General features: G+C 44.4%; 1 protein-coding gene and 1 long non-coding RNA gene across 9 annotated transcripts in view; one reads left to right on the forward strand and one right to left on the reverse strand.

Annotated features, from left to right (window-relative positions):
* Window positions 1–11057: 11057 nt before the first annotated feature.
* TTC12 (tetratricopeptide repeat domain 12) overlaps window positions 11058–26601 on the forward strand; it is a 54692-nt gene continuing 39148 nt past the window's right edge. For 2 of the 8 annotated variants that reach the window (XM_037505282.2, XM_037505275.2), the window contains exons 1-6: window positions 11360–11536; window positions 13196–13268; window positions 20762–20925; window positions 21465–21489; window positions 22083–22160; window positions 22964–23085. In XM_037505282.2, coding sequence (XP_037361179.1) covers window positions 13211–13268; window positions 20762–20925; window positions 21465–21489; window positions 22083–22160; window positions 22964–23085 — 447 coding nt within the window. In that variant the 5' untranslated portion in view covers window positions 11360–11536; window positions 13196–13210. The other 6 variants (XM_037505276.2, XM_037505281.2, XM_037505277.2 and 3 more) reach the window with 6 other exon arrangements.
* The window catches only part of LOC129145461 (uncharacterized), a 30466-nt gene continuing 25537 nt past the window's right edge, over window positions 21673–26601 (reverse strand). The window contains exon 3 of the long non-coding RNA XR_008551023.1: window positions 21673–21778. This is a non-coding gene — a long non-coding RNA (uncharacterized LOC129145461). The remainder of the gene's footprint in view (window positions 21779–26601) is intronic.

Raw genomic sequence — 26601 nt, forward strand, 5'->3', positions numbered from 1 at the left:
GATCCCCAAGGGCCGTGGTGTACATAGTGCAGCTTTTGCAGTGGAACTCTATTTTCACACTTTTCTATGGAGCCTTCCAAGTCCCGGGTTTTCACTCTAGGCTGTCTGTCTGGATGGTGGTTGTCAGACCTCCATTAGCATCCCTCCCCAGCATTCCCTACTTCGGGGGCCTTCTCTCTTGTTATAAACTTTTTACCAAGTGAAACATCAGTACCACCTTTGTTTCCATTCTCACTGGTGTAAATACTGAGTACTAACTGAGAATTTTGACTTTGCATTCTGTCAGAATACTTGTGTTCAATAAAAATTGAAGAAGAAAAAAGCTGTTATGGTCAAACTGGGATTTATTTCCGTTCAATGAGAGTCTGTCACGTGAATCAGATGTACACCTGGCGGTGGCATTTCTTTGACTTTATAAACAGGGTCAGTAAACTCAGTATGTTGAGGTCATGGTTGCCTGAATGATGATTTCTAGTTGTTGTTGTTTTGTTTTGTTTTTCCCCCCCTCAGGTTGATAGAGGAAGGTGGAAAGGCCAGACATCAGATTTGAAAACATTTCATTCAAATCCTGGGTCTGCCACTTCCATGTCCATCTTGGAAGAGCCGCTTAATCTCCCCAAGACTCAATTTCCTCTTTAGATAAACAGGAAACTCCAAGCTGACAGAGTTGTGAGGTACCAGTTAATGAATGGACCAGTGTACAGGAAACCTAGGTTTGCACTTTCTTGGACATAACAGGTGCTTAACAAGTGGGCATTAGTGGTGTCAAACCACCACGTGTGTGACAGCATCAGCCAATTGGGATAATAGCACCTGAGCGCCAGTGCTGAGGTGGACATCCGAGGCTTCCTCGAGCATGGGCTGCCTTATATTTTGCCAAACTCCTCAGCTGTAGTTCAGAACCTGGAGTTTATTAAAGTCTCCGAGCAAATCAAAAGTAAAGAAAACTTTGCCTCTGCTCAGAATTCTTTTGAATGTGCTGCTGTTGCTATGTTGGGAGGAGACAACTGATAGAGCTGGAGTGACCTATTAAGCTGTGGCATCAGGAGTTCCTGGAGGAGACCTGGCAACAGGCCCAGAACTAGGTTGAAGCAAGTGAGGCTCCTCGGGAACAAAACATAAAAGTCCCCCTCTCAGGGCCACCCTTGCTCCGCCTGAATCTGAGGTGCCTACTCTTTGCCTCTTGCACACTCTCGCCAGCCCCTGCCTGGGTGGGTGAAGCCTTCCGCTGGGGTGGGACCCACATCCATTCCCTCCACTTGTCCCTGCACCGGCCCTTGTGCCTGTTCAAAGGACAGCACCACACGTGCCCACCCGGTTTCCTACCTGGTGCCGCAGTTTTGCATAGCAGAGTGGGAGGGCACTAGACAAAAACACGATGCTTATCAAAATTGGGAGGAACCATGAAAGGACCCTCTCCTTGGCCCATGGGGGCCTGCTCCTGGAGCACCCTCCTCGGGCAAGCCTGGCACATTTGTTCAGTGTTTACCGAGTGTCACCAAGTTGCCTTGGATACAGCAGTGAACTAAACACTGTCACACTCAAGCAAGGGGCCGGGGAGGACAGTAACATCCAAGAGCCCAAAGTCCTGTGGTCATTAGGGCTGTGCACCGATGTCTTGGCTCCTTTCCTCTGGGCAGGCCCACGAGAGGACTGCACTTTCTGACCACTTCAGGTGGGCCTGGCCATGCCACTCGCTCAGTCAGCCGACCGGGAGCAGAATAGCACTACTAGACAGAGCCTTCAAGAGCCAGTGTGTCACCCGGGCCCTCTTCTCCCGCACTCAGCTGTGCTGCAGGGGTGGCAGCGCCCTGGCCTGCGCCCAGAGGGAGGGATGTGAGCATACGACCTCGATGGACTTCCACTCCAGTGATTCCCTGATGTCTGTGAACGCAGCCAGTAAAATAGCTTCAACGTATACTCCAAGGTGCTCACTTCATTTAATCTCTGATTTAATGTTTCTTCTTCCCATTGAACCCTAAACTCTTCCAAGGCAGATTCTCAGTCTGACTTAGTCACTGTTGATCCAGCCACCTCCTACAGCAACCATCAACACAGGAACTAGGCGTCTGCCGTGATGAATGGCCGAGTGGATGTATGCATGAGTGATGCGGTAACACCCATGCAACCAGCCGTGGTTACCTGCCCGTGTTCACCTGTGCATGCAAGTGCAAACAGGGTCTGCACCTGGCCAGGGAAGATGCCTTTGCACTTGAGCCACACTGCAGTGTCCACTGCCCAGTAACCTGGAGGCAGTCCACAGGGGACGGGAGGGGACTGGTCACAGCACACACAGACAGGGTCTGCCTGCCCCAGCCCCTGATCGTGAGTCCCCCTGGCTCCTCCTTCCCCCAGTCTGGTAACTTTGTCCAGAGGGTGAGTAGCAACCGTGATGGAGGCAGGCTGGGAAGACGTGGGTTAGGGGCTCCTGTGTCTAACTGTGCCTGTTACTCAAAGCCATGTTATATGACGGACAAGGCCAGGGGGGCAAATCTAAGGGGTCCTTCCTTGGACTCTTTCCTAAGGGGCAAACTTGTGGGTTGGAAGGCCGGTGAGAAAAATAGGAGGCTGGAGAGCAGGACGGTGTGATCTTGACAGGTCTGCTCGTCACCAGGTCTCAGTGCTGGTGGTCTGGCCTTCAAGGGGACAGTTCTGTGCCCTATCTTCTTCCTGAGCAGGGATGCTAAGGTACTTGGCTGTGAACCCCAGGGGGGAACAAGAAGCATGCAGGGATCTGCCTGTTCAGAGTGCTTCCACCTTGACAGCCATCAACAGCCACCAGAACGTGGTAGTGAGCTTGAGGAGCTGGGCTGTTCTCAGCAGGAATCCAGGCTGCAAGTGCTGCCATACTGTGTCCTGTTACAGGAGTAGGAGGCACAGAGGCTCTCTGGCCATACCACCTTGCACAGCCCAGGCCAAGACGTCCATGGCAGCCTGGTCGTCAGCTGCACTTAGGCTCCAGAGTGCTCCCTATGCGGGCTGCAGTCCCCTGAGACACTTATGGAAACTGCACATCCCTGGATTCCAGCCACAGATCTCACAAAACTGAGACAGCAGTTTTGGGGGTGCCAGGGTTCCCTTAATGGCTTTGAGACCACACGTGCAGAAACAGGGGGAGGGACTGAGGAGCATCTTGCTTTCCTGCAGGGCGCCTGATTCAAAGGTGCAGCCAAGAGCTGGGGAGACACAGGCAGGAGGCTCCGAGGCACCACAGAGACAGACAGGAAGTGCTGTAGACGCAGCTGAGTGTCTGGATGTCAGCAAGACACTGCCCAAGGCTTAGCACGCTTCGCCACTCATGCCGGAGGCAGAGTCAGCATCCCAAATGAGCCCAGCCTTTGAGGCCACGAGCAGCTGAGATGATGTCATGTCAGAGGGACAGATGTAAAGTCCTGTCTGCTCTCTGCAAGGCCAACCACCACAGCACGTGCAAGCGGCGCTGGGGCTGTGCAGCGAGCATATTTAAAAAGAAAGACAGAAAAGAAAAGACTATGGGTCTTAAGCTGGCCATAAAATTCAGCGTGTGAGGTGATGCAGACATTCAAAAAGATTTGTGATGTGTGGACATTGATCTTTTCACTTAATTTTACTTAACACTAGGATAGGCACGGTGCTAAGCATTTATAAATATTTACTCTCATAGTCCCTGAAATAATTCTATGAGGTAGATACTATTATTGACCCCATTTAACAGGTGAAGAAACTGAGGCAGAGAGGTTTGGTGTCTTGCCCAAAGTCACACAGGCACAGCTAGGATTTGTACCCTGGCAAAGGCATCCTTGGCGAGGAACATGTGAGCTGACAGGCTGCCCTACCCCGGCTTTCAGGTGTTGCCTCACACCCAAGGAAATGCACTGGCCAGCAGGGCACATGCAGGGCAGAAGCACTGGGTAAAAGGAACTCAAAGCCCTCCTCTCTGAGGAGCATCGGAACCAGGTACTATGTTCATATGGGGAAGATGCCCCAAAAGCAGAGTGCAAGGACTGTTTACAATAGCTAAGCTTTGGAAACAACCCAAATGCCCAAAAATAGATGACTGGATCAAGAAGATGTGGTACATATACACCATGGAATATTACTCAGCATTCAAAAAAGATAAACACATGCAACTTGCAGCAACATGGATGCAGCTGGAAGGGATCATGCTCAGCAAAATAAGCCAGAAAGAAAAAGAAAAATACCGGATGGTCTCACTCATAGCAGGAATCTAGAAAACTTAAATAAGGGACCAGGAAAAAGTATAACTATAAGAAAGAAAATATCAAAATCAACAAACAACTATGAACCAGAGACACTCTATGGGGGGTGGGGGGGCGGGGAAAGGAGGGATTGGGGTCAAAATAAGGGGGTTGCAATTGTATGGGGAATATAAAAATAAAATTTATAATAAAAAAAAAGCAGAGTGCAAGGGAGTGCAGAAAACAGGAGACTTCAGACAGCTGCCTTCACCCGCTGGAAGGGTTATCAAGTAGAAAAGGGAGAAGACTTAATTTGTACCACTCCCGAAGGCTCAAGTCAAAGCAAGTTTACAGGGAAGCTGACTTAACACACAACAAAGACCACTGTCTCACGTGACCAGTCGAGTCTCAAAGCAGAGGCTGGGCAGCCACTCCTTGGGCACAGGAGAGAGGGCTGATGTATCAGCTGCACAGATGATTCTGTTTAGACTCCAGATTCATTCAGTAGCAATGACTGAGCTCCCATTACAGTCTGGAGCACTGAATTCAGAGAAAGTAAATTGTCAACATGACCCAGCCATTGTTCAAATTCCCCTTTCAGGTTCAGGCAGTCAAGCAGGTTCCAAAAGGCACAGAGGGGCTGGAGCCTGGCAGCAAGCACAACATGGGGTGCTAGGAGCAGAAGGGTCTCTAAAGAGAGCGTTGAGAATTGCCAAAGACTAATATCACCTGCCATCTTACCAGGGCTTGCCCCACCCCAGAGACACCCCCAAAACAATTTGCTTAAAACAATGCAACATTTTCCTTTACTTGCTAATTCAGTATTTATTAAGGTCAAATATTTATTGAGCACCTACTATGTTCCAGGCACTGAGTTGAGTCACGAGGTACAAAAGTCCTTCCTCGAATGGAATGGAGCCCAGCACATTGGAAAGATTACAGACTACAGAGATTGACATGTCTTGCACTGGACGCTAGGTCTGGTATATCCAAGCTGTGTGGCCAGCGGCAAACTACTTAACCCCTGAGTATGCTTGTCTCAACTACAAAATGAGAATTCCTACCTCACAGATGGCTTGAAATGTAAAGGCTGCCTTGTACCTGGCATGTGACAAATCCATGCAGTTGTATTAGTCAGGGTTCTTTACTGCAAGCAACTGAAGCTCATTTGGTTGACTAAACCAAAATAGGGTTTGACTAGAATACTGGGTAGTTCACACAATTGTGGGCATCTTCCAGAATGAGGCTGCAGGTCAAGCTTCTGAAAGCAATATCCAGAACAACACTGCAGAACCGAAACGTAGAGAAAGCGCCACAGCCCCCAGCCCCCTGCAAGGCCATCACTGGGTCAGACCCTTAACTCTCCAACTGCTTCCATTCATAATCTCTGTCTGTCTCTGTGTCTCTGCCTCTGTGTCTCTCTTCAAGAGAGAGTCAGTGCTTCTGCTACTATCTTTGTCAGGAAAAAATAGGGGCTCTGAGCAGAGCCTCCCTCCTCAAGCTGCTCTCATCCCCACACTGAGGTCTCACATCCGTGAGTTTGGTCCGAGGAGCCTGGTAGTGAGCTGCAAAGGAGCCTGGAGAATGGGGCTCCCTCCAGAGAGCAAGAATATTCAAAAAGTTCTGGGCAGCCAGAACAGGACAAGTGCCCACTGGAGTTCCTCGAGCAGGCTGTCTGCAGATAACACACCCAGCCTCTTGCCAGTTCTGCCAACTCCTGGTGGAGATGCCCAGACTCATCAAAGCCTCCTAGCCCTTGCTGTGCAATCCTGACACCCCACTAAAGTCCTTTGTATGCAGCTACTATGTATGTGGACCCCCATTTTCAGCACTAGAGAGAGTCTCAGGTAGGAGGTTTGAGGAAGGAGCCCCACCTCACACACACACACACACACACACACACACACACACACACACACACACACAAGCTCCTGGAAAAACCCAGATGAGCCAGGAGTCTTCTAGGACCTGGTTCCGGAAAAGTGCAGAGTGAGTTAATGCTTCCATCAAGCGGTTGTCCTGAGAACAGCAAGAGGACCAGGCTTTCCTTCCAATGCAGCTAACCACAGAGGAAGCCACAGCATCCAGGGGTGGGGGAATGATCTCACCTCAGCTGAATTGACTTGTCTCATCTGTTGAGTTCTGAAGGAGATAGTATCATTGATTTGCTGCCTTGCAGTATACAATATGCTTTTCATGCAAGAATAATCATTACCTGACACTATTACTGTAGTAATGATCGTTAATTAAGGGCTTACTATGTGGCAGAAACTTTAAAATATTATTTCTTGATCATCACATGTCCAATGTGAACAAATGTATTTTCCCAGCCGGTGTTCATTTTCTTTGTTTTCTAGGCAGAACCTCAGCTTGGGGGCAGGGTGAGAGGATTCCCTTTCTACTCCTGGGACTTTCATGGAAACTGCTAGCAAAAAGAGGTTCTATTCTTACTGAATTCATGGAAGTTTTGGGCTTCCAGGTGCCACCCTGAGAGAAAAGACTGGCTGAGGCTGAAACCAACACAGAGGAAGCAGAGCCAACCAACAGACAGGAAGCGCAGCCGATGGACCTCTTTTAAAAATAGCATTTAAAATGTAAGGTATTCATTTAAAAATATTTTATGGGATGACCAAGGGAAATGAATATATTTCAACCCTATGTACATCAAAAGTTATATTTATAGATGCTTGTTGCGGTATTGTTTACCGTAGTAAAAGATATCAGCAGCAACTGATGATCTAAGACTATGACCAGCTGTCAGGTGCAGGGCGGTGCATGGAAGGCAATGCAGGCACTCCATGACTGTTACTAAAACAAAGCAGGGACAGATTGGACTTATGTGGGCAAGAGATGTATGGACCCCCCTGAGTCTTGCTCATCTATTTAAAAGGGGCTGGTAATACCATCTCCTCAGACTGTTACATAACTGCAAGAGATGATATTTAAAGGGCCTGAAGCATTATGGGTGTTTAGGACATATCAGTTATTATCATGATGATGATCTACCTGTAAAGTAAAACATGCAATGCTATGTCAGCATGTTCACATCTTCCAAAAATGGGCAGAAAGGGCACAAAAGATATGTATCAAAATGTTAACAGTGACAGTGCTGGGGAAAGGAGAGCATGTGTGAGTTTTCTTCTGTTTTCTAGGTTTCAATGATCTGCTCTTAATGTACGATTAGAATGTGAACACAAAAAGAGGTACATACTTGGTAGAAATACATGTACCCATTCTTTCGTGACAATTGGGATGGAGCCCACTCTAGGTTATTAGTTCTGCAGTCCTAGAAGTCCATGTGTCCTCTTGTCCACAAAGCCATGGAGGCTAACAAAAGTTCCACTGCACAAAGCTGATGCATCTTTAACATTTCTGAGTGGTGTCAGTCACCCCTAGTGGTGCCAGTACCCCCCATATAGATGTGAAATATTCACCAGGGCTTAAACCATTCACATCATTTAAAACACTTCCCAGAGAAGCAACCTCAACAACAGCAGCAATAGGAGATACTTAAGTATATGACACACAATAGGTGCTCAACAAACATTAAACACATGAATGGCTGGCTGATTGCTGGTCTTGTCTCCTGCCTGTCCCTGCTGCTATGTTATTCCCAGAATGACCACCCAGGGGCAGTGCTGCTCCATGCTAAGCAGAGCTGGGCAGAGAACGTTTCTGTGGCACTAAATGCCCAATTCCCCTTTTCTTTTCAGGCAGAGAAATCCAGGATCCACAGAAAGGCTTTAAAAGAGATAGCTAGAGTCACCTTATTTTCCCTGATGGAGTGGGGGAAATGTACTTTGGCCACAGGAAAGATGCAGCCCTCCCCTTTGGAGGAAGCAAACGGGAGCAAGGTGTACCAAGGGAGGATTATACATCCAGGAGGCTAGGCTAGACCAGAGGCTCCCAGGATGGGCACTGCCCATAGGGGTTTGAAACAGAGCTCTCCAGGGTAATTCATGGAAGCGGTGTGGGGAGATGGGATAGTGTGATCAAGGGGGGCACCCAGACCAGGATCACATCTTGGCTGAGCCTCTGGCAAGTCACATAACTTCCCTGCTTCCTTTTCTTGCCTGTGAGATGGAAATAGAAACTTGGAGGAGTTTTGAGGGATTTAGGTTTGATAATGTACATGAAGAATTGAGCTCAATGCCTAGCAGAGTCCCTGGGGAGGTGTTGGTTACTATCATTACTGCTGTTGTTGCTGCTGTAATCCCTGTAGTGTCGTTAATTACACCTAGAAATCCTGGGGAAGACTCTTGCCTGCTATGGACAGGCTAAATCTATGACTAGATCATGGACTTATGGAATAGAAAGAGCAAAGGGTGGGTTTAAGAGGTAAGAATTTGAGCTACATTTTAGGTTGTTTTTTTTTTTTTTTAATAAAAGGACATACGTTTGAGGGGGGAATCAAAGATCATTTTAAAATCTCTATACAGAGGGAAGAGACTGCTGAATTTCTTTAGCTTCCTGCCCAGCTAAATCTTTCATATCAAGTTTTCAGTGAAGACCTTCAAGGCTTGAGACCAGGCGTTCACAGCACCCTGCACTACTTTTGCTTTATGCCCTCTGCTTCTTAAAACACACATCACAGTCAGAATTTAAATGATTATTTTATTGACCTTTCACCCCCTTAGGTGATAAGGTCCTTGAGGCTGGTTTACCCTGTCTTTCTGAAAATCCCTAGCATATGCTCGGCACTAACAATTCTGCTCCTGCCTGGCACCTGCACTCTCTACCACTTCTTATGGGGCACCGCAGTCCCTGGGGACAGCCCATATGGCTGTCCCATGTGCCCCAGGTACCACCACCTCCTGAGGCAGCCAGCATGCTGAAGGAGTCATTCTGCTGGAGCTATCCCTGGCCTGCTGAGAGGAGACACCCTCTGCCCCTTGGTGCCTAGACCTCAGGAGGGTGTCAGAGCAGGGCTGCGTATGTACCAACTTCTCCCTGGGATTTCAGTCCAACAGCCCTTCAGTTCTCTGTGGGGCTCACAAGAGCTACCTACTGGGCCTAGGCTACAGGCACTGAGACTGCTGGATCATCTGTGTAGGGTAAAGAAAATATCAGGCTTTTCTGCCCTTCCGCCATCAGGATAAATGATGGATCCTTGTCCTGAATGCATGCCTGATGGTGGGCACCTGGAATAGGGTGTGGGCATGGGTAGATGGGATTCGCCTGCGCTAAGACTGTGCTTTTAAGGGCGGCGTCACGGGGACGCCAGGAGCAGTAGAAGCAGCAGCAGCAGCAGTAGAAGCCGAAGCAGAAGCCGAAAGAGAAGCCGAGAAGCAGCAGAACGAACACTAGAGAGCCCAGATAGAGTGAAGACTTGTTGGGGGCTGGGAGGCCTGCCAGCCTCCCAGCCCCCCAGCCAGCACCCCTGCCTGCCATATGCCTGGTGAACCCCAATAAAAGACCTGCAAAAACCCACTAAGGACTCTGACTCCCCCTTTACCCGGTCTGCATGGGATCAGAAAACCTGCACTGTATTCAGTCCTGCCCTTTACAATCTGCCACCCCCAAGTCTCCCCCACCACCCCTCTATCCTCAGGGGCTCCTCAGTTCCTACCAAACAGGTTTCCCTGAAGCACCTACAAAGTTCAACAGGTGCCAAGTATTTCTGATCATCAGCTTACGCCCAGGAAGGGTCTTTCCTCCAAACTGCTTTACTCACTTTTTTCCCAGCACAAAATACACAGAACTTTGTTATAAAGAAGAGATTGGAATCTGTTCAGGGGTGAATGTGTTCTTTGCCTCATTCTGCTACTAAATCCTACAATAATTCCTTGATAATAACCTTTTTCACTAGTGATTAATGTATTAGAATATCTTAACCATAAAACTATAAGAAAGTGCCATTTCTCCATGTTACAGATGAGATAACTGAGGATGAGGGAGGGTACATAATTCTCCAAAGGTCTTTTTTTTCATTGTTATTAATGTTTATTATGTTTGGCACAGTGGTGTATTTCATAGATTTTTAAGGATGAAAAAATGGTTACACTATAAATTCAAAGAACTTGCAGACTGTAGGGTAAAGAAAATATCAGGCTTTTCTGCCCTTCCACCATCAGGATAGATGATGGATCCTTGTCCTGAATGCATGCCTGATGGCGGGCACCTGGAATAGGGTGTGGGCATAGGTAGATGGGATTCAGCTGAGCTAAGACTGCTTTTAAGGGCGGCGTCTCGGGGACGCCAGGAGCAGCAGCAGAAGCCGAAGCCGAAGCAGAAGCCGAAAGAGAAGCCCAGAAGCAGCAGAACGAACGCCAGAGAGAGCCCAGATAGAGTAAAGACTTGCTGGGGGCTGGGAGGCCTGCCAGCCTCCCAGCCCCCCAGCCAGCACCCCAGCCTGCCATATGCCTGGTGAACCCCAATAAAAGACCTGCAAAAAACCACTGAGGACTCTGACTCCTCCTTTACCCGGTCTGCATGGGATCAGAAAACCTGTACTGTGCCCAGTTCGGTCCTTTACACAGACACAATAAATGAAACTAAAGTTTATATCAGTTGTTATGAAAGCATTATGCTGTCTCAATATTTTAATTTATTTTATTTTACTTTATTTACCAATAAGCAAAACGGAGTCACATACAAGCCTGTCTCCCCCAAACACATTTCCCCCTTTGGGGTCAGAAGCAGTAAACTAACGGGGGTGAGACACTCCCTTCCCACATTAGCAGAAAAAAACTGGCGGCGATTAAGAATCAGCTCGACCCTCCAAGCTTCCCGCGCAGGGTTCCCAGTCTCCAGCCCCGCCCAAGCCCCGCCCACAACTAGGCGGGGCACGCTCCGCGGGTGGAACGTGGGGGCGGAGCCCCTGCGCGCTGGTCACGCCCCTCTTAGGGCCACGCCCCTCTGCGTCCCGTGACCCCTGGCCCCGCCCCGCCCCTCCGCCATTTCCTGTCCATCCCCAGGCGCGTCAGGTCAGTGCGGCGGGGTGGCCCGCGGTCGGCCCTGGGCTCGGGCCTTATCTGGCCGTCATAGCCGAGCGGAGTGCGACGATTTAGCCGCAGCAGATGGAGTGTCTCAAGCTGCGAGCTCGGTAGCGGCGCGGAGGCCACTCGGCGCTGTGGCGCGGTTGCCGGGCAACGGGCCGTCGCCGGGCAACGGGCCGTCGACCCGCCCCCTCGCAGGCGGAGCGTCGGCAGCGGGCGCGCCGCTGGGCTGGGGCGCAGGTCCCGTCGCGCCGCGGGCGCTTGTTGGCTGGAAGCGGAGGCCGGACGCCCCCGTCTGCGCCCTGCCCTGGCCTCCTGGTCCTTTAGACCCACCCCTGCCCTGGAAGTAGAGGGGTTGGAGCCTTCTTTCTGCGTGGGCAAGTCAACTCACTTCCCTGGGGCTCAGAACGCGGGTGAATAGTTAAGTGAGCCCCACATTCTCTGCCCCTCCCCCACCCCGGTGTAGGTCAAGGTGCCTCTTCCACTGCCTCTTCCACTACCCCAGGCGTCCTGGAGCCCCGGGATCGCCCTCACCTCTGGTGCTACCGGTTTGTATCCCGTTCCTTTGAGTGAGTGGGATTCTGAGGCTCAACACGTGTGTAACTTTGTGTATATGTACCAGATCTTCTTGATGCAGTTACCTATTTGGGGGTATTTGGGTTGTTTCCATAGCTGAGCTATTGTAAATAGGGGTGCAGGTACCCTTTGAATTAATGATTCTGTGTCCTTTGGGTAAATACTTAGGCGTGGAATTGCTGGATCATATGGAAGCTCCATCTTTAGCAGGTTGAAGAATCTCCACACAGCTCTCCATAGTGGTGGGACCAGTTTGCACTCCCACCAACAGTGCAGGAGAGTTCCTTTTTCTCCACATCCTCACCAACATTTGTGGTAGCTAGTTTTTTTTTTTAATATGTGCCATTTTCACTGGTGTAAGGTGGTATCTCATTGTAGTTTTGATTTGCATTTCTCTGATTGCAAGTCACGGTGGAATATTACTCAGCAGTCAAAAAAGATAAATTCATGCAATTTGCAGCAACATGGATACAGATGGAAGGGATCATGCTCAGCGAAATTAGCCAGAAAGAAAAAAAAAATACCGGGGAGGGGAGGAGGGATTAGGGTCAAAATAAGGAGGGTGGGAATTGTGTGGGGAATATAAGCAAGGTGAAAATGCATACATTGTGCAAAAATGAAAAGTGATGTAAAAATATATAAAATTTAAAAATTAAAAAAAAGTTCACACAGCTTGAAATTGAGGCATCTCAGAGAGATCAGGTAGCTCACAGATTCCAAACTCCCAGTTACAGGTGTTACCAGACTACCATTAAATTAGGTGCAGATCAGAATCACCTGGAGAGTGCTTACAACTAGGCCTTCCTGGGTACTCAGCTTGCTGAACAGGAAGTTTGCACGAGGCCAAGGAATGTGTGTACGGTTTTCAGCAAGTTTTTGGATCAGTTTTACCGTCTGTGGGTGAAGTTTTGGGAACCACTGGATACACCGTTTGTCATTTTCACTCGCAGTCAACTAAGGTAATAAAAGAAATCTGGAAAAAAGAGACTGGTGCGTCTGCCGTCAGGTTGTAATCCTTCAGCCAGTTTTTAGCTTCTCTTCACTCAGAAATAACCACAGGCTTGTATTTTAAATAAGTTTGAGCAATTCAATGCAAAGTGTCCTGGTTACCTGTCACAGCCTTCTGCCTGGGCCTGCCTGTCATGATCAAAGTCAAGTGTTAGCATTCTCTTTCCCTGGCTGCAGCCTCCTGGTCTCCTTCAACCCAGATCCCTGAACCACAGCACTTAATGTTGGCTTTTGAGGAACATTTTGCAGAGTGGTTTCCCCAGTGGAGAGAAGGCTGGCAGCTTTCCAGAAGTATCCCAGCAAATAATGAGTGTCCCTTGGCCTTCACAGCAGTTGGAGTGAAATAGATCACCCTGCTGTTATTCATGACATTTATAAACACAAATCTGTCTTAAAAATAATGACTTGGCTCTTCGTTTTAGAAGGCTAATAAGACTGACAATTTCTGTTTGTTTTATTCTTATTAATTTTCCTCATTTGTACTGCCTCCCTCAGGGATTCTGGCTCACAATGGCCAATGATCAAGAGAAAGACTTGCAGAAATTTCTTAAAAATGTGGATGAAATCAGTAAGTACCATTTTAAACAAATTAAATTCTATGGAGAGGTGTAGTGACTAAAGAGAAATTATTAAGCTAAGTTCCTAGGTTGCCTGACAGGTTTATAACTCATAAGAAAAAAATGTAAGTGAAATTTAACAGAAAGGTATTGAGAAGCAATAATATTAGTGCCTGGGGTAGTATTTTCTGCCTGTTAATTGGTACCAGAAGCAGTTAACATCCATACTGACTGCTCTCTGTATTTTCTTCCTTTCCATGTCAAATCAAGTCAAAACAGCTATTATTTCCCTATTGCCAGTGAGCTTTACTGTTCCTTTTGAAGTGATCACTCCCTGGGTCCATCTGGACTCCCTTGTTTTTGGGTACAGCCATTTTTGGTTTAAAATTGCAGAGGGAAAATCAAATGGCTTTCCCTCAGGATCCACCAGCTTACATGGATGCCTCATGTTGCCATACCCCTCTCTCTTCCTCTAAATAAGAAGATCCCTTCTCAGCTCAGATAGGCTGGAGCTTAGAGAACATACTCTGATCCCACAGATCATATAAGGAGATTCCAAAGGAGTCAGTCCCTACTCAGACTTCGGGGAGCTTATTTGAGCATAGAAAAAAGCAAACCAATAAACAAACCTTACATAGCAAACAAATGTGTTGAAATTGCAGCTTCCAGCTGACTGTGGTTCCAAAGAATACGATGGTTTAAATAATAGTTTGGGTAACTTCATAAATGATACCTCCATAGTGTGTTCTTTGTGTTTGTCATGGAGCTCTCTGCTGCCCACTTCTAATTGCTCACCTTGGCCCACTGCTCACCTTTCTCTTCTGGTGACCTATTGCAAGCACGTGATTTTAACTACCACCTGTTTGCTGCTAACTCCAGGTCTAAATTGCCACCCAGTCTCTAGACCACTGTATCCCACGAACACCACAAACTTAATGCATCCAAAATTGAGTTAGCCATCTCTTTCTTCCTCTGTCTTCCTCCTCTCAAATGAAACCTGCTTCTCTTACCTTCCCTTCATCATAGTGTCAGTTGGTGGCACAAACATCCAGAATTTATAAGTCACATTGGACACCTGCAGTCTCTCAGCCCTGTGTTGAATCAGCCATTCAGTTTGACTTCTTTGTCCAGCTCTAGCCTCTCTGACCCTCCCCTTTGTTCTGTGTCTTCTTACCCAGACTATTTCAACAACCCCTGATTGTTTTTCCTGCCTCTAAGCTTATACTCCCCACAGAGTAATGTATCTAAAATGCAAATCTGACCCAGACACTTCTCTGCTTGGATTCTCTCTGTAGTCACAATAAATTTCAAGCTCTCATCAGGACTTAAGTCCTCCCACGACCTTGTCTTACCTCTGGCCTCTCCCTGCCTCTCGCAAGGAGCAGCAACAAACTGCTTCTAATTCCCCACACATACCCTGACAGTTCCCAGTCTGTATGTTGCCTTCCCATCCCCTCTGCTTCCCTGTCTTTCTTTACCTGACTAACTTTCACTCATACTCAAAATTGATGCACGTATTATTTATACCAGTACTGTCCAATAGAACCTTCTGTGATGATGGAAATGTTCTGTAATCTGCACTAACCACTGTAGTCACCAGTAGTCACATGTGGCTATTGAGCATTTGAAATGTGGTTAGTGATCCTGAGGAACTGAATCTAAATTTATTCATTTATAATTATATATGGCCACATATGTATAGATTCTACACATTCCTTAACTCTTGCTATGTTTTAAGTATTGTTAGGCACTGGAGAATACGTAACAACAAACAAGAATTACCTTCTTCATGATAGTTGGAGTCCCATGGAAAAAATAGATACTGAACAAGTAATTTCAAGTGTGATGCTTGATTTAAAGAGAGACTTGCAAAATGTAAGAGAATCTAACCCAGTTTAGAGAGTTGAATTCATCTCTTTGGGCTGCCATAACCTGCCTATCGGCAGGTTTGGGCTCTCTGAGTCCTTGCTCCTGAATTTGTGGACAACCACTTTCTCTGAGTGTCCTCAGCTGGTCATATTCCTAATGTCACTTCCTCCTCTTATAAGGTACCCAGTTGTTTTGGACAAGGCATCACCCTATTACCTCATTTCTCTTTGATTATCGCTTTCAGTGCCTTACATCCAAATACTGTCACATTGGAGTGACGGCTTCAACATATGAAGCCTGTAACAAGCCAAATGAGCCTTCCCTGAAAAAGCGAGATTTAAACAAAATTCCGCAGTGTGAGTAGGAGTTGGCTGTTGAGGAGAGGGCAGGGCAGTGTTTGCAGTTGGAAGAAGAGGTAATGAAGAGAGAGTGAGGTGCCTTTGAGAGACTCGGGATAAAAAGCCCCTTATGGCTAGGGAGGTAGATTAAGGAAAGTTCCCATCTGAATATAAAAATATCTGCTCAAGGAGGCCCTCATAGCAATGATAAGAATGAAGAGAACCCTTTGAAGGGCTTACTCAGTATTAGAGGAGGTACCATGTTCTCTGCCCCCACTTATGTGAAATAGCCTTAGATTATGGGTGCTATGGGCGGAGTTGATAGGAATATAACACAGAAGGCAGGTGGGCTAAGGGAGAGCTTCCCTGCGACATGACTTGCACCTGGTACTGCTGGGAAGACGACATGGAAGGAGACAAGTGAAAGACAAACAGGTAGGCTGATGATGGCAGCCATTATCTTGATGTGGATCTCTGGAGACTTGCTTTAGAACCGCTTTCCTCTAGTTCCCCCCAAGGAGGTACCTTGGACTTGTGGCAAACCTTCAGACCTCATGTCCTTTCTTCTGGCCGATCCTGTTTGGCTGGGTATTTCCCACGTGGGGATGGGTAATTTGTGGTGTTTTATTGTGAAAACCTTACTAGGAGCTTTATTCTCTCTGCACGCTAATTCTGTTAAAGATAAGGATGCTGCCTTTGTCTTTCTGCAGCGGATGGCAGAACCCCTTTGTAGACCATGCAAGTTTGGAGTCCCTGGGTGTCCCTCAGTTGCAAGCTAACAGATTTTCTCCATTGCTTCTGTGTGTCTGCTATTGAGGCTCTTGTTTACATTTTTTTTAATCAGCTCTAGTGTTTTTTTAAATTTCTTTTTTTTTTTTTAAGGATTTATTTATTTATTTATTTATACAAGCACTGGGTACAGTCAGAAGCGCGGGAGGGTAAGAGAATTCATCAGAGCCAGAGGGGAGAGCAGAGCAGGCAGACTGACAAGAAGTACAATGCTGAGGGGGGCAGCGGGCGGCAGGAGAGGTCTGCGCTCCGTGTGGGACCCTCCCCTGCAACAGGGGATCTAACCAGCGCTGCAGAGGCTAAGGGCAGCTTCGCAACCCAGCACTCAACTGCTGCGCCACCGGGGAGGCCCAGCTCTAGTGTTTCTTAACTCCATTATTTCTGAATGTAGCTGCCTTATATTTTCATTTTATTCTTTTGTTTTATATCCTTCGTTGTTTTTTTTAAAATTCCATCAGCATTACCAGAACTCTTGCCCTCAGTTCCCTTTTTGTCACTCCAGAGTCCAGGCTCCTTTCAGGCTTTTGTTCTGACATTTTTACTGTGTTTTTCTGTGTCCTTATTTTCAATTTTGTGTGGGTTTTAGTAAGAATAGATTTTCAAGTGTTGTTTTCGCAGCTGTGGTGTCCTGGGGGTACTGGTGACTGGTACAGGGAGGGGTAGTAGGTATCAAAGAGGGCAGGGCAATAAGCATCAAAGGATCTCCTCCAGTTGACTCAGAAATTTGAACTTCCTGTTGTGAAGCTTGTCCTGGGGTGGGGGGGCGGGAGTGACAGGTGTTTCTCAGCTTGGACTTCAGTAGTAATCTCCTTAATAAGGAAACTGACCAGATTCTGGGTACAGCTGTTCTGTGTTGTGAGCCTTGGCTTCAAACCAGCAATCCTGTCTCCCCACCTCTGCAATTCACCTGCAATGCACAGCTCTGTCCTGGGCCTTCCGGAGCACCCACTTATCCAGTGCGGTGCCTGGTTGTAGGAACCCCCATGTTGGAGTGTACCAGAGTCAGTAGCCGTAGAGAGCTATACACTTCAATTAGCTGGCTCCTCCCTCTTGTGGGTTATATTGTCCCATTATCATGACAAACAAAGGTCACTTAAAGTTTTTCCTACTTTAAGTGGAAAAAACTATCAAGTTGATGCTCCTGTTGTGTGTGCTGATAATCAGTTCCCCACCCAACCCCTCCAAGGTTTTGGCTTTATTTTGTTGTGTCTTGAAGTGAGCCCAGTGTCTACACTTGCAGCCATCTTGTTGGACTCTCCAAAGACTTTAATTTAAAAGGAAAAATTCATCAGAACGACCCAATTTTTAAATTGGCAAACTTCTAATATATAACTTTTAAAATCCATAACGTATAAAAAATAAAATCTAAGAGCAAAACTTGACAGAATTAGAAGAAGGAAAGTATAAATTTACCATCATAGCAAGATTAAAATACTAAGCAACCAAAGGACAATCAAATTTTAGGAGATTGAAACCACACAGTAACAAATACTATTATTGGATAAATAGCCCTCCATCCAACAATTTCCCCTTTCAGGAACCATGGAGCATTCACAAAATGTGTGAACTTAGCCATAAAACAACACAAACCAAAAATCCTGTATCTTGGAGACTGTATTCTCTGACCATGAAATAATTTAGCAGTTAGAAAAAGATAAGCCACTTTCCTCTCTAGTAAGCATTATCAGAATAAAATTTACAGTTCTTCTAGGGGAAAAAAAAAAAACCACCAGTTCTTCCTTATGCTGTGTATCTCTTAACTACACTCACACAGAACACTTCTGACACAATTCTGATTGCCACAGGTGTAGAGATTTTCCCCATACAAGGTAACTCTATACAATATCAGCTGAGTGTCCTACAGTTTTTTTCTGGTATTGTTTACTTGTATGCCTGCACTATCATGGAGTTTTTAGGACAGGTGATGAAACTTGAATGAGCACCGAGGATGAGTTAGGTATTAGCATGGAACTCCCTGACTTAGAGGAAAAACAAGGATGTAACAGAGGAAAACAAGGATGTCCTTATTAGTAGGAAATGCTCACAAAAATATTAGGTGGTATTGGCATCTTACCCTCAAATAATTCAGGGACAAAAGATCATCTGATTTATACATTAAACTTTTCTGTAAATTTGAAGTTATAAAAAACAAAGACTCTCTAGACCCATACTGTTTTATAGTTGAGTCCCTCTGAATAGTCAGAAAACAGATAATTTCCATATTACACAAACTTTTCCAAAGAGTATAAAACAGAATACTTCCCAATCATTTTATAAAGCTAGGTACCTTAACACTGAAAAATAAAAAAATGCAGGGCAATATTTATGAATATAGTTAAGAATTTTAAATATCAGGTCAGAAAACTAAATCTAGTGATGAATTAAAACACAATTTATCATGGCCAAGTTAGTCTGCCTGAAGAATGCAAAGTTAACACTAGAAAATTTATAACTATAATTTTTATTTTAAAAGAGAAAAGCCAGATAAGTAACAACAGATATGAGTATTAACAATAGAATGTTTGATAAAATTGAAGCCCTTTCATGATAAAGTTCTTAACTTATCTAGGAATGGAAATTTACAGAGTACTGTAAATTTAACTTACAGAGTACTGACTAAGCTTCCTTTGCAAACATCTCACTTGAGGTGAGCCAGAAGCATTCTATTAAAAGTTGGGAGTATTATCATTCCCAATATTATATTATCAAAGATATTATCATTGCTTTTATTTAACATTTTAGTGGATGTACTAGAAATAAGACAGGAAAATAAAAAGTAAAAAGAATTGAGAGGTTGAAACTCATTCATTGACAATGTGAGAATCGACAGAGAAAACCTAAAAATTAATTATTAAAGTAAAAAAAGGAAATTCAGTAAGGTTGGGATACAAGATTAATATATAACATTCGGTTGCATTCTTGTATGTATAGTATATACCTTCAACAATTAAAAGAGGTAATTTTAAGAAAGACTTCATTTACAATACCAAAATAAATCCATCAAAATATATGCAAGCTCTTAATGGAGAAAATTCTAAAATTTAATTGAAAAAAAACCCAGTGATCAAAGATGAAACATTTTGAACAATAAAATAAACAGCATAGTATTGGATCATAATCCAAAATATAAAATATCCATACGGACATAAATAATGATGATTAAATACTTACAGGCATACACACATACATGCATACTTAGGGGAGATCTCCCACACGGAAGATTTCTAATTGATTTATGTAGATACTCCCTCTCTAGAAGGGGGACCATAGCTCTCCACCCCATAAGTGTGAAATACATTTAGGATCTTGCTTCCAAAGAGTACAGTATAGGAAGTGACTTTTCCAGTGAAAAAACCTGACAATGATTATGGTTAAGATACTAAACCATCTACGTAGCATGTACCCTTGACAGGATGTATTGTGGTCTTCCTCCCCAAATCCTATAACTAGATATGAGAAAAACAGAAACTCAAGGTGAAGTACACTTCTAAAAAAAAGAAGAAAAAGAATAGAGTTAAATGCAGGACACTCAGCTCGTATCAGACACTTGTTTGGTGGCGTGGGAAAGCAACGCATATTGGAGTTGGTGTCAGAATCATACTGGGACAACATACAGGGTTACTGAGCATCATTGATGGTGAAGTTGAGTCAGAACCAGGTCCCCCAAGCATCATTTGTCTTTATCAGTACTCAACCTCCTTATTCAAGGCCTAGAAAAGAGCAGTGTTGGGTTTTTGTGTGAAAGTTAGAAGGGGAAGGGAGTTCATTCAGCATGGGAGTGGGATGGTGGCCAAGTAATGGGCTGTGAGGTCTCAACTGGGCAATAAAGTGAAGACCAGGACAGGGTTAAGGGCTGTTTTGTGATCTCAGATTGACCCATTACCAGTTTGTCTCTCTCGAAAGATTGTAAGCTCCTCACAAGGTTATTTTTTATTCAGTATTGTTATCTCTTGAATTCCATGTAATTACTTATAGTAAGCTTTCCATAATTTGTTGTTAAATAATGGTCTAAAATTCTCTTCCTTGAAGCACATCAGTAAAATTTTAGGTGAAGCATTTACAAAACAAATTCTGTTCTTAATTTGTTCTCATTGATTCTCATTGCTTTACATTCTAAAAATGGGAAGATGTTGGTCAAAAGCTGCGAACTCCCAGTTAGAACATGAATATATTTGGGGGAACTCATGTGCTAGATGTTGGCTGCAGTTAATGCTACCTTATATACTTAAAAGTTGCTGAGGGAATAGGTCTTAAATTTTCTTGTCACAAAAGGTAAAAGGAAATAGATGTGTTGCCTAGTGTATTGTGAGGGTCACGTGGCAGTTTATACATACATGAGATCATCCCGTAGTACACTCTAAGTTTACACAATGCTGATTGTGTCTCAACAAAGCTGGAAAAATAAAAGTTCTTCACCGTGGGTTTTCAACACCATCTTTTCACGTGAGTGGAGGAGTGTTTCCTTTGAAGACCTTGCTGGAATGATTGACATCTGATTTCTCCTCTAGCCAGTTTGATCCAGGAGATGAATTCTGATGACCCAGTTGTCCAGCAGAAAGCTATCTTTGAGACAGAAAAGAGATTGCAATTTGCAGAGGATGTCCAAGAGGAAGACGGCTGCAGGACCACTTTGAACAAGACCATGATCAGTCCTCCACAAGCTTCTGTGAAGGTTTCCCTTTTCTTATGTTGAAGTTACATGAGTCGCTACAGTGAGGAGGTCTGTGTTAAAGCAGGGGGAGTAGTAGTTTAATCTCAGATTGGCTGATGAGGGTGAAATTGACATTGGTTTCTGAAATTCACTAGGTTTATTTTCTGTAAGGAATTATGAAGTGATACTTTTCTTGGTCTTTCTGGGTCATCTTTAAACCAATCTTTAGATTTGTTTTGATGAAAATTTGGCCTCTCCATTCCCTCAGCTTGTGACCATATTTAAGCTCTACTGCTAATGAAATATATTTACTCATTTCCAACTCCTGCCGCAGTGGGGTCTCCTGAGCTGCTCTGTCACTGCAGACTTAGCCCCATAACTGGTACTCATACTCAGATCTCCTGATTTAAAGTAAGTCCCCTGAATTTGGGGCCCTCCAGTGTTAAGGAAATGACTCTGTTCCCCATTTATAGTTGATCCACCTTGTTGGTTTATAGACATGAATCAGAGAGTAATTTTTGAAATAAATTTTTTGTTGTTTTTATGTAACCTGTGCCCAGAAGAATGCAGATGAAATAAATTCAGGTAAGGAGAGCATCTCTCTTCCCAATGTGTATTATTTATTTAAAATCAGTGTTTATTGATTGCAACTGCCAGACCCTTATAGTCTATGGATTACAAACAATCTATGAACAAAAAACATGCTGACCACCCATTCTCTTCCCAGTATTCAAAGGAGATAGCATTCAGGGGTTTTTCTCTGTTTTCTTCTGGCCAAACTTCTGTTAACTCAGTTCACTTATTCTGTATCATCCAATTTACTCTCAAGGTAGTCAGATAGTTTCTCTGTTGCTCAGCTCAGAAGCTCATTATACTAAATGGAACAAAAAAAATCTGTCTTTAAAGAAAAACTCTTTTTGAAAGGCATAATTCAGATTTGAAGCACAGAGACATAGCCATCACATATAATGATAAATCACACGGATTACCATTTAACATCAAATTAAGAAAATGTCATTGTAGTGCAGTTGCTTTCGTGTGTCTGTGTGTGTACATGCTTGCATGTGCATACATGAGAAGTATGGCTTTAAAGTAGCTTTCTTCTGAACTTGAGCTAAAGAACTGATTATAGTGTTTTGGATTTTTCTTTTTCATATTTGAAATTACTCTGCTGTCAGAGACCTTCTTGGCATCTGTGGAGAAGGATGCAAAGGAACGTGCCAAGAGAAGAAGGGAAAACAAAATCTTAGCAGATGGTAATTGTCAGTCTTCACTTTTCCATAATAATGGGATGATTTGTGGTAGAAAGAACACTTGTGTCTTTATGTTGAAGTCTGAGATGATCATAATCAGCGGGCTCGTGATGGGTCTCTAGCGATGGGACCTGGCCAGGGTGAAACCAAGGTGATCTATCTACTGTTCTATGCACCCCTGCAGAGAGTAGGACATGGTCTGCAGTCAGCCTCCAGTTAGGTTGCTTTGTAAAGCACATGGGTGGATTGAGCAGATCGGATTGAGCAGTATTAAAGCTTGGAAAGTAGGGAAAGATGAGAGGTACCAGTGGCTGGCCTGAGGCATAAGTGAAGGGGTGCAGGAAAAAAAAATGTGAGAAAGGAGGAGGGAAATAAATGCAGCAGGGTTGTGTGTGTGATGGGAGATACACATGACAGAAGCCTTCCAGCTTTCCATGGGTGTATAGTGCAGAGCTAGTTGGTTTCATGTTTGCTACAAATTGAGTTGTTTGACCCTCTTTATGAGACATTGAATGTGTAGACTTGGTCTTTGTGGCAATCTTACAGTGGTTCTAGATCTTGAGGCAGAAACATTTACTGTTTCTGAGAAGCTACTTAGAAGACTTTGGATGGATTTGGTGGGGGAAAAAAGCCCTTAAGCCAATCCTGAAATTTCTGCAGAGGAAAACAAATGACAGAATCAAACAAATTTTGGGTCAAAGGAAGCTAGGACCTTCAAAGTAGAGTTAGAAAAATCAGAGAATAGTGTCTAAAAGAGTCTTTCACTGTGTAGGGAGAACTCACCTGTATGACTTTTATTATCGTAGCTCTAAAGGAAAAGGGGAATGACGCATTTGTCAAAGGTGATTATGAAGCAGCTATCCGGTGCTACAGTGAAGGATTGGAGAAGCTGAAGGACATGAAAGTGCTATATACCAACCGAGCCCAGGTCAGTGATCCCAAAATGTGTCCCTGGAATTCTCTCAGAGAATAGTGGCCACTAAACTTGTGAAATCAGGGCCTCCCCTGGTGGCGCAGGTGGTTGAGCGCAGCACTGTGAAGCTGTCCACAGCCTCTGTAGCACTGGTTTGATCCTGGTCTGCCGGCGAGGGTCCCACATGGTGAGCAGACCTCTCCTGTCTCGCCCGCTGCTCCCCTCAGCAGTGTATTTCAGTCAGTCTACCTGTTCTGTTCCCCACTTTGTCTGGTGAATCCTCTCACCCTCCCACACATCTGGCCTGTACCCCGGTTCTTGTATAAATAAATAAATCTTTTAAAATAAATAAACTTGTGAAATCATAGAAAGATGAGACTACATGGTACCAGTGTTGTGCTGGTAAATGTTTAGCAGCTGGCTGTGTTCAGGATGCAGGGGTAGTTGTTTGTACAGAGTATCTGCCAGTTTCCATGGTTTAAAAACTGTGGTCCAGCTTCAAGCTACTAACTTGAAACTGCTGGAGGAGGACTTGGGAAGAGCTACACTGAATCAGTTTTCTCCATAATGTAAATCAGCTCCAGCACATCAGTCATAGTGACCAGGCACTATTCTGTGTGTTTTAGAAAGAAATTAATGGAATGAAAGGACCTATGAGGGCATGGAATTCTGCCACCACTGGATTTTTCCAACCTCCTTTGTTGATGGTGGTCTAAACTTCTAAATGTTCCTCTCCTGTGAATTTCCTACTCCTTCTCTCAATTCCTCGTTTATTAAAATTATGTGACTGGGATAGACTGTGGATGGACTATGGGTGGGCCAAGAGCCAATTTCTCAGACATTGAGTCCCTAAAATCCCTTATACTATAATTTTATGTCACAGATCAGTTCGTTTTCCTGGAATGCCAGGTAAAACCATGGCCCAGTGTGTGTTAACTACTCGTTAATGAAGGGAGAATGTTGATGGTTCCCAGATGAAACAAAAATGTCACCTGTGACCTTATCCTTGAAAAGTACCTTTGCTTAGGCTTGAAAACCTGATAGATTCATGGACATGATTATCTGATGGTATGAATATGTCAGCAGGACCTGTGTGAGATGAACTTGATGTGGTGTCATCTGCAGGAGGGAGAGGATGCAGCAAAACCCTCATCAGCTCCAATTTCTGTAACTCACGATTAAGAATGTCCTGCTGTGGACTGCTGAGCACGAGTGCTGAAAGCCAGAACCAGGACATTAGGAGACTGAAAATTCTGGGGAGTGATGGTGATATAATGATAAATAACGGCAAGCACAGTCTAACCTCATTAGTTCAGTTGTTGGGATCAGTCAAGACTGGAGTTGCAGTGTCATTTACCTAGCCCCATTTGTGGAGAAAAATCATTATGCAGAAGAGAATTGATCAATAAAATGGTCAGAGGTGCATTTAGCAGTGTACATTTGATCACCCTAACTTTTTGAGGGCAGAAACTGCCATGTACCTTTTGCTTTAATGCTTCATTTCTATCAAATGTTCGCCTCTAAGCAACACTGGAGACGCCATAAGTCTGTTTAAGGGACTTAAGTTTCTGTTGCTACTTCAAAAGAAACATTAATGCAAACAGTGTAGTAACTATACTTTTTATTTGTCACCAAATATAGTCTTCAAAAACATCTACCTCCTGGTTTTTTTTTTTTTTTTTTTCAGTTTGGTTACTCTGAAATTGTTTGAAAGCCATGAAATTGAATTGCCTTTAAAATGTTATGTAATTCAGACTTATATTCAATGTAGACAGTCTGTACCCTGATTCCTCTCAGTTAGTTACATTTTTACCATAGCAAAGTTTAAGCAGCACTTCGACTACTTCAGGAAAATTACATTAAGAATGACTATGAATAAATATAAGTACATACAATGAAATACTTTGAGGAAGCATTTCTCCCAGCTTTCCCAAAGAGAAAGCTTACAGAGACAAATAAATACAAAATGTGCTGCCTGGTGTTACGAATCATTTGAACCACTAACTTATGTTTAAAATGCCTCCCCTGTTTGCATGCAGTGTTACAAAACACTTAATAAGGACCCTGTGAATTGAGTGTTGCTGCTTGCTAGAAAGAAAACCTACCCTTTCATCGCTTTGTTTTTCTCCTGGAGCTAATGTTATGATCAATAGATTGCTGGTGTAATTTAGATAAATCAGCAGTTTAATTGCCATTTGGAAAAAAGTAGTTCTTTTTTAAAATGTGGAAAAGCAGAAGGGAACCAGGAAGTTATAGGATATTGAATCTAAGGCTTAAAGAAAAGGTAAAAGGTTATGTAGGGACCTTCTTGGGACCCAGACAGACTCTATTAGAGTTTCTGTGTATTCTGAATAACAGTGTCTTGAAATCGTGTTACCTAGGAGGGGCTTGGTTCTTCCTCACATCCTCTGACTTTGCAGTGAAACCCCAAACCCTGAAGGAAAGGATGGTACTTTATAGAACAGACAGATCAAAGAGTCGTAGTCTTCAATTAGTACAGAGCCCTATTTAATGAAAGGCATATGAGGCACACTGTAGAAAGTCACTAACCAACTGTTGCTTCTCCCTCCTTACTTTGGTTAAATGCTTAGATTCCCTGTGAATTATAATACCCCATCATTGGCTTGTCTATGTAAAAATCTCATCAGATTTGTTGTTAAGAATGTCACAGTGGGGGCCTCCCCGGTGGTGCAGTGGGTTGGGTGGCACAGTGGGTTGAGCGCCGTGCTGTGAAGCTGTCCGCAGCCTCTGCAGCATGGGTTCAATTCCCGGCCGGCCAGGGAGCAACCCACATGGTGCAGCAGACCTCTCCTGTCATGCCTGCTGCTCCCCTCAGCAGTGTACTTCTGTCAGTCTGCCTGTCCTGGTCCCCACTCTGGCGAATCCTCTCACCTTCCCGTGCCTCTGGCCTGTACCCCAGCTATTGTATAAATAAAAAATAAACCTATAAAAATAAATAAATAAATGAAAACCTTAAAAAAAATGTCACAGTGCTTTGCACAGTTTTGATTGGGGGCAGACCTCCTTGTGGTTATTGTGATTATTGGCTCTAGTCTTGGTGTCTGATGGGACCCTGACTTTGTTGTCTCACAACAGATTGAGCATTGTAGCTTTTTGGGGAATTTTCCAGAAGAAGAGTGCTTAAAGTCTATTTGTATTTATACAAATTGAGAAGAATTTATTGACCACTTTTTGTGACCAATAATTAACACAGAGGACACAGTAGCCTTTGTATTTGCTATTACATTGTTTTTCATTTGTTTAAATGCCTCGTTACAGTTCTTTGAAACTATAAATGAACTAAATTTTTTAGTCAGTTTATTTTGAGTGGATCACAGAACTCTGAATCAGTTCTTGATCTTTAAGATTTACTCCAATTCTAGGAGATTCCAAAGAGTGCCCCAAGGCATGTGACACTGAGGCTTCATGGTGGGTCTGGTTCTTAAATATCAGCCATTTGCTGTGTTGTTTCCTCCTGACTGCACTTATGAGAAAAGAAGCCGGAGTTTTTATTTATCATTTTTTGGTCAC

This window comes from Talpa occidentalis, unplaced genomic scaffold (assembly GCF_014898055.3).
Source record: "Talpa occidentalis isolate TD23 unplaced genomic scaffold, MPIMG_talOcc4v2.1 talOcc4.12, whole genome shotgun sequence".
Classification (NCBI taxonomy): Eukaryota; Metazoa; Chordata; class Mammalia; order Eulipotyphla; family Talpidae; genus Talpa; species Talpa occidentalis.